Source organism: Calidris pugnax, unplaced genomic scaffold, assembly GCF_001431845.1.
Source record: "Calidris pugnax isolate Ruff unplaced genomic scaffold, ASM143184v1 scaffold103, whole genome shotgun sequence".
In the NCBI taxonomy this organism is placed as follows: Eukaryota; Metazoa; Chordata; class Aves; order Charadriiformes; family Scolopacidae; genus Calidris; species Calidris pugnax.
The window spans coordinates 4798296-4810177 of NW_015090990.1; the positions used below are offsets into that span (position 1 = coordinate 4798296).

General features: G+C 39.3%; 1 protein-coding gene across 2 annotated transcripts in view; it reads right to left on the minus strand.

The window, feature by feature from the left end:
* FAP (fibroblast activation protein alpha) overlaps positions 1–6038 on the minus strand; it is a 42372-nt gene extending 36334 nt beyond the window's left edge. Inside the window, exons 1-2 of one of the 2 annotated variants that reach the window (XM_014954765.1) lie at positions 5585–6038; positions 5225–5309 (exon numbers count right to left, since the gene is read on the minus strand). In XM_014954765.1, coding sequence (XP_014810251.1) covers positions 5225–5309; positions 5585–5590 — 91 coding nt within the window. In that variant the 5' untranslated portion in view covers positions 5591–6038. Of the gene's footprint in view, positions 1–5224; positions 5315–5584 lie in introns of those variants that run through there. The other variant, XM_014954766.1, reaches the window with a different exon arrangement.
* Positions 6039–11882: the final 5844 nt, after the last annotated feature.

Here is an 11882-nt window from a genome sequence, read left to right on the forward strand (position 1 = left end):
AAGACAAGCAATATCACAAATGTCTCATCTCTGCTCTAACTTTCACAGCTCTAATTTAAAGCTTTTCTCTGTTAGCCATCTCACCCTTACATACTTAATATTCTGTGATAATTTATTATGACTGCTAATGATTTTAAAAATGTGTCCACTCCTATCTGAATCTACCAGTGGACTGCAAAAAATCTGAACACAACTATTTCTTACTTGATTACTTATAATTTTGAATGCTTGTTTCTAGGCAACAGAGGATATATTTAAATGCTTTAATTAAAAGCAGCATCTTTAATTGTTTCCTATAATTGTTGCTGATTCTTTCTTCTGTAACCAAAGACTGGTTCAATAATAGTATTCAAAATCTCTGCTCACAGAACAAACCCTAACATGAGAAGTACTTTACAGGTCTGAAGCATTATGTAGACATTGATTTGGATGGCTGTTAGTAGGCTCAGTAATTTCTTTCGTTGTGTTTTGTTTCTCTATGAAATAACAAAGATGTAACAAGATGCAGATACTTCTCCTTTACTGTTCTGCTCATTGCCGTGAGAGCTCAATAAAACGCAGAAAGCAGAACTATCAATTATATTAAACTCAGATTAACTTTATGCACACCAATCTATCACTGTGAAATTCTGTTTTTAATATGAAGATTATTCCCTTTATAAGATTGGATATGGGTAGACCAACACAACCCTTGTGATTTCAAAGCACTGCTGGTTTATTCCACAACATGCACATCCATATAAATTGTGTCTACTCCTTCCAAATTAAACCAAATGAACATAATAATCAGAAACTATTCAACGTTTCTACATTTCTAATTTTTATATATGTAGCTGTATATATGTATTTTATATGTATTTATAGGTATTTAATATATAAGTATTTATATATATTTTTTATTTTGCATCCACTGCTACATAGCAAATCTATGACTTGCCAAAATAAAACTAGTTAGGATCTAGGAACAGTCAGCTTGCAGATGGCATTATATTCTGCTTCTGGACTAGAATGTTCTCTGTGGTCTGATGCTGAATAGCTAAAGCAAAAGCTCCTTCAACATAAGCAGGAAGACAGCCTACCACTTGAGGAAACCACAGCCCAGATAAATTCCAACACTCCTTCCTGACCCTGCTTCAGAACTTCTGGTCATGCTTAGCTCCACATCAGCTGAATCTGCTTTTCCATATTGTGTTACATTTACTCATTTTTTTGTGAGGTGTGCCACTGCTTTCTCAGTGAAGATTACTTCAAAAACAAGCTTTGACATGAGAAGAAAACATGAAGTCTGAACAAGTCATGTTGTGTAGTGTTACTGCTCTTGTTACTGTTAGGAATAGAAACTGTATATAGAAACCTAGACAATGCTAGAATGAGAATGGTTTAGTTACTATTGACTCTAAAATCTCTACTGCATAAGGGTCCAGGAAAGAAAAAAAGCCCCTCTCCAACTATACAGAGAAAAAAAATCATTATAATCCCTATCAGTTATTGAAAATTAAGTTTTCAGAAACTATAAAGAAAAGCTAGTATAAAAATTTGCATTCGATTGTAGCCGTCATACATTAATTCTAAGCATAGGCTGGGAGAGGCAAGATTGTTGTGGTAAACTCTTTAAATTAGTCCTAAACCAGAGCATTTATTCTGCCACCATTATGTGAATAAGCACAGAAAATGAATAGAGCCCATTTTGGTTAAGAACTTCATGCTGATTTAAGAAACTAAGCGACAAGGAGTTTCTTCAAAGCACTAGTCAGATTTGGAAAGAAAAGGCCCATCCAGCCCCAGTCCGAGGAGTATAGTCAGAGACCACAGCTGCACAAGTACAGCAGAACTGAACCCTGTTAAGGGAATATAAACTCATGGAGCATATTAGTTTTTGAAAACTTATCTAGAAAGATTTTAGTAAGAACTCGTACCATTTTTTATGCAATCTAAAGTACCAAACAGAAGAGGTATGAATTAGTCTAATCTATCTTGTTTTTTTATTACTCCGTTCTGGTGACATTAGATAGCTCTCTGCCACCAGCATACAGATCACTGTAGCAAGAGTTACATTTATTACTTAGATCAGAGCCTGAACTCATAGCTAAGACTGAACCACCGTATTTTAGTGGAAGCACACTGTCACAGTAATCTATTGATAATCAATTACCAAAAAACTTCAGCAACAGCTGAGAGTTTATAATCCCTAATTGTCACTTGTCAATTTTGATAGATGGCCAAGAAGATGAGAATTTCCCTTTAACTTTACTTCTGTTTTAAGTCAAATACCCAGGCACACATTTCAATTAGAAAGCACCAATTAACAGCACCATCTCCATCTGAATTCACTGCCAGTGACTGAATTCCTGACTGCAAACATTTTTCTTCCACTCTGCAATGTTGGAAGCCACACTGCTTGACCTCTCATCGGAAACCAGGGAGGCATTTATTGAATCAGAAAATGGATTTGGCTAGGGTGTAGCAAATAACACCACCAGTTCCTCAGAAACTGGCTGCTGACCACTTCCTGGCTGCTAAGTATGCCCTATGACCTAATCTGCAACATTAGAGAATTGAGGTCTTAGTCTCAGGCCTAGGTCAAGTGTACAACGGGAATAGAAACACTGACAGGCAGGATTCTGGCTACTCATTAAAAATTGCAGAAGAAAAGATTAATTTGGAGCCTGAGCAATACATTCAGTAAATTGTAACTCTGCCTGTGGATCTGCTATTGTTTTCAACTCCAGACAGCTATTTTGTTTCTTGTTGATGCTGCAGAAGAACAGGGCTAGGTATAAGTGTACAAGTGAAAAGAACCTTTCTGAATTGTTTAGAATTGGATTATCATAGCTGAGTTATCACAGTAAGATAAATCACACAGCACATTCCTAACTCAAAAGAAATGTCAAAAAACTGTCACTAATTTCTTAGGCATAGATGCCATTCCTATACGGAGATTGCCTGCCTTTCTCTTCTCAGCCCCACAGAAATTGTGTAATAACCATAGCTAAGTACTTCCCCCTTACTATCCCCTCCAAACAGAAAAATATTTTCCATTGTAACTTTTGAGAATTTTCCACATTTTTATACTCATCCACGTGTGAAAAAAAAACAGCTATCGCATTTGGAGAAGTCTGAAGAACATGAAATTACTAGAGACTTAGCAGACAAAACTAGAACTAAATATTTTTTTCCAGTTCTGTCAGAATTACAGATGACATTTTCCTTTGCCGGTCTCTTAAGCAGAAATTTAGTTGGTCTGTGTCTATACATTTCTCATATGCTATTAATTGTCTTTCTAGATTGCCACATGCTGGCAGTTAAGCAGTAGTGAAGGTGGAATGTACAAACAACATTCCATCTCTGTAGCTATTTCCTGTCTGTCTTCGACTTGCAAAATTTGTAACTGCAAATTTCTTCCTTTTACAACAGAGCACGAGACTACGAAGAATTCAAAGAGGTTTAGGCATTTCAACAGATAACTGCAGCATTTGCAGCTCCACCTGAGAATAAGAGAACATAATCAGATGTGTTCAACGTAATTATGTGTTCAACATATTATTTATTCCAAAATTGTCTAAAATGCTCCTTCAAAAGCATTCTGTAATGTAAGATAAATTCTTTATCATCCTACTGGATATAAATGTCATGTCTGATATGACTGGTTACCAAGCTACTATTTCAAGAAACCATAGAGACAAAAAGAGTTCTTTGTAATGCCCCAGTACTGAAGAGGCTCAAACTAAGACCAGTGAGCAGGTATGTGATAACTTCAGAATGGAAAAAATATATTTCTAGTATTATATATAATATTATAGTATCTAAAATATTCTTGTACTATATATAATGCTTCCTCCTACAGTACCTTTCACAGTCTTTAGCAACTTCTTCAGGCTGCCAAACCAGTCCTTGGTCTCCAGCCCCTTTGTTTCCTCACTGCTCTTTATTTACAGCTCATATAAATATTCTGCCCTGTCTTAACATGGAGATTCGGTAAGTCAGTAAGTCTGACTTGCTATGATACATTTATCTAGTATCAAGAGCTCAGATTTGACCATGCTTAAGCTAGCCAAAACATCTGGCACCCCATTATTGACAGTAATACTCAAACCTATCACTGAGTTCATACCTCTTTCCAGAACTGCCTCCCACCTTGATATAATCTATCCTCATATTCACATTCTGCATAACAGAATCAGCTCTGACTGGTCCAGAAACCTCCAATACCTCTCGCAACAAAACAACTTGTGAGAACCAGATTCCACAGAAATATCATGTAGGAAAGAGATTTCACCTTTCACAAAACCTGCATATTAACTACAGGACCTAAATTTTACAAGACTTAAGCGGATAGCTGATTTTATAACATCTACTTGTAAATGCAAAACTTATTGCTTCATCTCAATCACCCTGCCAACACATGAAGAAAGAATAATAATAGAAAAAAAATCCTTTAAATAGACACTGCTACTGGGTTATAGGCTTTTTATTACTGTTTTAATTATTTCAGAGGCATTCAATTAATCTATTATAGTGAAAGGACGATGTAAATACTTATATTGCCCTTACTACACCTCCCATGGAAAAAAATTTACCATCAAGTCAGTGCCACTCAGGCTCTAAATTTCAAACCACACTCACTTCAAGCTTTACCAGAGGACTCAGCAGACCACACTGTGTTGATTTACCTACAGCTGGCATAATAATAATAGAGCAAACTATGCATCCTGATTTTATACAGTGCTGACTTTAATTTTCAAATGCAATCTTAAATATGTTCACAAACAATTAATCATACCCTACCTACAATGAAATGTTTAACATGTAATTGGATAGAGAACTTCTGTAATTATTGCAGAACCATTTAAAACCAAAGTTTACGAAGTTGAAGGAAATTGTTGACAGTTTCTGAGTCTCCTAACCCCTAACAAAAAATAAGAAAATATGAAGAGATGTGAGAATTATTTTTGCAGTCCTATCTAAGAACATTATGTGTCATGCCCAATGAAGTTAATTCAGGTGCTTTTCACTTCAAGGAGTTCCTGGTTTCAACATCTGCTGGCATTTCAATCCTACCTTCAGGATATTTCAGCTGTCAGTACATTTCTGTGAAGTGATAAAGACATAACAGTTCTGACAGGACACAATCCTAAAGATGATTTGACAAACTTTTGTGAACTTTAGAAGCCATAATAGCTAAAGATACTGTGTTTTACGCTACAATAGATTACAAATGTCTTACCTCTTGATGGAAGCAGTATAATACACATAAGTAACAACGAAAGCAAAAGGCATATAACCACGCCAAATATGATTTTTAGCCGAGTCTGCAGGACAGAAACAAACAATAATTACATATCTAATATTGCCTGAAGCACACTTCTCTGGGTTGTAAATAATTAAATCCTCCCACTCTCTCTAACAGCTGTAATCCGTCCAAACAACGAGCAAAAATGTCCCTGCAGCACATTTGAAAAGACTTCCCTTTCCTTTTTCTTTAAAGCAAATACTTTCACATCAGAGCATGGCCTTATACAACAGCTGACAGTTTAAAACAGCAGATGTAAACATTACCAAGAGCTGAATCCAGCAGCATACAGACCTTCATTTTCCTCCCGTATTCTGAAAGAATGTAAATTCTCTCTTCTGGGTGTTGGTCGGTGGATCTCGGAGTGGAGTTTGAAAAGGCAGTGTCTGTTTTCGCAGTTGGAGGCCAAACCTCTGGTAGACGTTTTTTTTTTCCTACATACTTTTGAAAACTGTGCCAAATTTCAGAGGGCTTCCATAAAATTAGAAACAGGCTTTCGGGGAAGTTCTTGAACCAGAAATGGACAGTGGGTGGTTATAGGGGTGGTGATTATATACTTTCCATCTATGTGAGCTGTAACCAACATCTGCTTACACTAACTTAAGGGTTTTATGACTCAACAGTTACTTGATCTGTACTGTTTTTTCTGAAAAGTATCTACTGTGCATTTTGGCAATCCTCGCATTCTCAGAACATATGACCTTATTTCTACTCTCTACAGAGAGATTAATAGAAAATCCAATAGCTTTCCTGTTTATATACAATTCATGTATGTTTACTTTCTGACATAATAAATGATGGTGTAAGACTGCAAAACAAGAAGGAGAAACAGCTATCATTTAATGCCTTCCACATGTGAGAATTTTTTTCTCAGAAAACTATAAACTTCTATAGGCTATGTAACAGAGCTTCGGGAAGTAAAGATCTACCAGCCCACTGCAAATTCTGAAATAGTGCTTAAAGCACCAGTTGCATGTATTTTATTTAGCACACTGAAATGAGGTCAACTAAAAACAGGGAAAACTTCTCCTTGAGACCGCAGTGTCAAGTTACATAAGAGAGCCCTCAGCAGCGAGCAGCGCTCCAAAAGGGAAGTAAAAGCACGGCGGGCTCATTCGCCTGGCGTTACCCAAATATTGTCACTACTGGTCCGCCCCGGAGCCGCTGTGGGGAGCGCTGGGGAAGGAGGGGACGGCGCAGGGAGGCGACAGGCCCCAGGCAGGCGACAGGCCGTTCCCTTCAGGCCGGTCCCCACAGCGGCCACCGGGGCAAAGCTGAGGGGGGAGAGCAACGGTCGCCCAGGGGGAGTAACGGTCGGCGGGGAACAGGCACGCTGCCCCCTAGCGGCCGCGGCGCATTGCGGGCCGAAAAGAGACAGAAACGTTTAAACGAAGTAATGTTTTCTGCGCTAGTAAGGGCGTTTAGCCTGCCCCTGCGTAGGGGGACCGGTACCGCGCAGGTTCCTCAGGAGCGCTTTGCGATGTCGCCTCCTGTCTTCGCTGCTCCTTGCTCTTTCCCAGCACCCCAAGCGCTTTCAGGCTTCCCAGCGTCTCTCGACGCGGTTGCACGCTCGTACCTCCACACACCATGGAACGCACAAGTGCTTGTTAGTGATGTCCAGGTCTCAGAAGGATGAGCTCAAAAAGGAAGTCCTTCCAGTGGTCCCGCCAAAGAGCCCGTAGTCACTCTTTTAGATGATTAACCTGAGCATGAGACTAGGCCAGGCATTTCACAGAATCACAGAATAATATGGGTTGGAAGGGACCTCTGGAGATCTTCTTACCCAAACCCCCTGCCAAAGCAGGTTTGCCTACAGCAGGTTGCACAGGAATGTGTCCAGGAGGGTTTTGAATGTCTCCAGAGAAGGAGACTCCACCACCTCTCTGGGCAGCCTGTTCCAGGGCTCTGCTGCCCTCAAAGTAAAGAAGTTCCTCCTCATGTTTAGATGGAACTTCTTATGTTCAAGTTTGTGTATTTCCTCTTGTCCTGTCACTGGGCACCACTGAAAATAGAGTGACCCCATCCTCTTGACACCCACCCTTTAAGTATTTACAGGCGTTGATCAGATCCCCCCTCAATCATCTCCAGACTAAAAAAACCCAAGTCCCTCAGCCTTTCCTCATAAGAGAGATGTTCTAGTCCCCTAATCATCTTTGTAGCCCTTTTCTGTACCCTCTTCAGCAGTTCCCTGTCCTTCTTGAACTGGAGGGCCCAGAACCAGACACAGTACTCCAGATGGGGCCTCACCAGGGCAGAGGGGGAGCATGACCTCCCTCAACCTGCTGGCCACGCTCTTCTTGATGCACCCCAGGATGCCATTGGCTGCCTTGGCCACAAGGGCACATTGCTGGCTCGTGGTCATCCTGTTGTCCAGCAGGACTCTCAGGTCTTTTTCCTCAGAGGTGCTCTCCAGCAGGTCAGCCCCCAACCTGTACTGGTGCATGGGGTTATTCCTCCCCAGGTACAGCACCTTACACTTTCCCTTGTTGAATTTAATCAGATTCCTCTCTGCCCAACTCTTCAGCCTGTCCAGGTTTCACTGCATGGCAGCACCTGGAAATACACCTGGGGACAGCCATCCCTCCCAGTTTTGTGTCATCAGCAAACTTGCTGAGGATACACTCCACCAGTCTATTTCTTGTTCAGCCTCCCTAATACACCTCAACCTTTCGACTTCCTCTTGCAGCTCTGTCCCCAGGCTGAGTGGATCATTCACCTGTTCACAATGCACAGAGCGGGTCTCATGGCTGCCACCCTTTACCAGTAAAAGGTTCATGTCTCCTTGTTGGCTTCTCCACCACCTGAGTCAAGAAGTTATCATTGTACACTGGAGGAACCTCCTGGCCTGTATGTGCTTGGCTGTGTAGCCTTCCCAGCAGATACCAGGGTGATTAAAGTCCCCCATGATAACTAAGGCCTGTGATTGTGAGACTACTTCCAGCTGACTGTAAAAGGCCTCATCAACTTCCCCATCCTGATAGGTGGCCTGTAATAAACACCCACAACAGGGTTCCTCATATTGGCCTGCCCCTTAATCCTCATCCACAAACTCTCAACTCTCTCTCTTCATCTCGCCCCAGGGAGAGCTTTAGGGGCTTCGCCTCACTCTCTATCCATTCCTTAACATAGAGGGCAACACTTCTGCCCCTTCTGAACAGCTTGTAGTCCTCAATAGCCACACTCCAATCATAGGATTCATCCTACCAGGTTTCAGTAATGGCCACTATATCATAGCTTTCCAGCAGCATGGTAGCTTCCAGCTCCTCCTCTTTGTTGCCCATTCTATGTGGACTATGATTTTTCAGAGGAGGTTAATAAGGACTGACTACCCAAATCTTACTGAAATTCAGTAGTAGCTACGTGCATCACCCCCTCTGGCTTCTTTGAAAATTGAAAATGTAGGAGATGAGATAGGTTTCCTGTCACACCAAACTGTCCAGTAGAGCTTGGGCTAATGTATTACAGAGAAAAGACCCTCAATGTATTACCACCAAAGGTAGTCAAGTTACCACCTTAGCCTAATAGTATGGGCTGGAATTTGAACCCTAACCCTTCCACCAGCCTTTGTGAGGCAGTGGCTGATCTGGGCAGTGTTTTGCTAATATTCCTTATATTAATCTTGGTAGGGGGATATTTGAAAATATATTAATTGTCTGGAAAAAACAGTGACATGAAACATGCTCTATTTTCGCATAAACACTGTTTGTCTCTCTCCCCAGTTCTTGTCACAACAGTGAAGTACAAGTTACACAAGATAAAGTTTCTGAATAAGATCCATCCTGTTGACTAGGCCATGCAGGAAAAAAAGGCTGAAAAGGCTAAACCACGCTGTTCCTGATGCACTGTATATGAAGGGCAGAACTCCAAAACAATAGTGTTTCCTAGCAAGATAAAACCGCAGCTACTCAAAATTTCCAAAACAGAAAAGGATTGTGACAAAAGAATTTTCCCCCCCCGTAACTCCTGCTTCTTATTCGTATTTCCAAACTGTTCCTTATTTCCTAGCATTCTGTGGTTAATGCCTTATGTATTTTCAGTAACGCAGTTCAGAGAAATCAATTTTTTTTCTTAACAACATTGGTTATTCCTGACAAACATCACAAAAGTGCAAATGCAGGTTTTGATCAGGCTAGTTTTCATTTCCAAATATGCAGCTTCCTCTAATGAATGCATATTTAGAGAATGCTTCAAAGGAAATGATTCAAACTCACATGATCTAAAAGTCTTTGCAAAATTACTATATGCTGCAGATTATGTTTTTTACTAATTTGGAAGTTCAATTATTTAAGCATATGCTGTAGTAAGATTCACAAAGGTTGCAGCATTAGAATCAAACCAAAATTTACCTGACAGACAATGACCTTTACAAGCTTTGTAGATCTATTGCTCCTAACACCTGAAGTCCCTTCTCTGGGCTGTTTATACTAGGACAAGTGAAGAGGAAAGCAGGAATTCTTTCAGCAGCCGAAGCTCTTCCTAACTTCCGCAACATCAGAACCCCATAATGTAAGATAGAAAAAAAAACAAAAGGAAGCTAAAAAGAGGGTGAATCAGTTGGAGAAATGGACAAATTATGCAACAAAAAACATACTCAGTTTGTACAGCAACTATCCAACCAGTTATGTAGCTACTCTAAGGATACTAAAGTATTTGTATTTCCCAGATGAGGAAATGCAGAATTAGAGATGCACGTTGTGCATGACATCAGAGCAAAAGTAGATAGAATAACAAAAATGCAACTAAAGCAAACCATTTCTTAAGTAGCCACACAAATAGCTAGACCAATCCCCAGTGACTAATAGTTTTTCTTCTTTCCACATTTGTGAACAAATAAAAGCTGTAAGTAGAAAATAAAATCAGGATGTGTCACACTCCCTGGAGGACTTTGGGTCCATAAAGGCAATAAATGCAAAAGTAATTAGCAGATAAAAAATGGCAATTTACCTTGTTTTTTACAACTTCACACTTCCTGGATGAAAAATACAGGCACGTTTTACAACCCCATTCAAAGACAATAACATGAAGTGGAAATTCCTTATCCTACAGGTCAGCAGGATTCATTTGAGGTTCATTACGCATTATGCTGAAGTGAGATTGTGCAAACACTCTTTAAGCTTTGGTGACAATGTGGCTCAGTCACGCTAGGAGCAGTAACAGCAGCTCACAGGTGAACTACAAGAAACCCAGGCATGTTTGTGATATGGCCCTGTTGAACTCAACTACAAAAGAACAAAGAAATCCAGCTACATATGCTCTTGTTGCTTCAATAAAGGGAAGTATCAAAAGCTCAGGTTTCAGAAAAATCTACTCATCATGCAAAATTATTTGACTGAGGAACCAGCAACAATCTATGTAATTATATCACCTTTTTTTACCAGGGTTTTACATTTCTTTAAAGTACTGAATAAATTGTTTTAGACACTTGAAAATGCTACGTACAGTGTATTATGTTACATTTACATAACTGTAACAACTTGTTAATACAGAAATCCAGAGATGATCTGGTTGACGATTATTTACTGAAACAGACTATTCTAATAATTGATTTCTAGTATCTTTCATAGAATCTCATCAGATACTGAGCAGATGAACAAAATACATCCTAAGTTACCATCAGGTGTGATCTACCAATCTCCAACATTTTCAAATAGTCACACTCTCAGATCAGTGTGTAAAAAGTATAAAATTTGTCCTGCACTTAATGCTAAATCAGCAGATTCTAGAAGTAGCCAAAAGCTTCAGTACTAAGCAAAATACTACAATACAAGCAAGAGATTAACTCAGAGTTTCTAAAGACAATAGATGAGGGGAGTGTTTGGGTTTTTTTTTAACTAATAAAGTATCTAATGCTTAATAAAGAAATTGGTGAAGATTCCACATTTGTTCTGCCCTGCACCATACGCAAAGGTAAGAATACCACTGTATAATGATAATCACAAATATAAAACACATACATTAAAAACTGTTTACACTTCCTATCTCCCCCTGCCCTTTTCTATTTTAGCTGTATCACTCAAAAATACCTGCAGAATTGCTGTGTCTTGAAATATCTTTGCATATATAATCTCTTAATTCTTAATAGGCCCAATTTTTTCCACAGCCCTAAGGTAGTAGTTTATTGGTATGAATCACTATTGTGCAATAATTTCAACCTATAAATAAGGCACAATTTCTGTAGTTTAAGCACGTTCTAATCTACAAAACTGCTATTGTGAAAACTCATCAGTATGCATATTTATTTCATAATGCTATAATTTATAAATAAGTAGCTAATTCGAAAATGGCATATATCAGTTTGGTGATATCTGAAATGTACTGCTCTTCTCAGTCAGAAATTAGATTTTTTTCCCCTCTCCCTGAAGCAAGGCCAGAAATATGAAAAAACCCACCTAAATCTGGTCCTGATGCAAACCTGAAATAAAATCTTATTTAAAAAAATGTGCAAAGTATTTATATTCCTTTTAAAAATGTAGATCAATTACAGATCTAGCCGTAGTAAGATTCTTTTTTGCTGAGATATACTTTTCAGCTATGTTGCAACTTAGAAATTTTACCTGGGGCTACTGAAGTGTTTACATGTCCATGCCAGTAA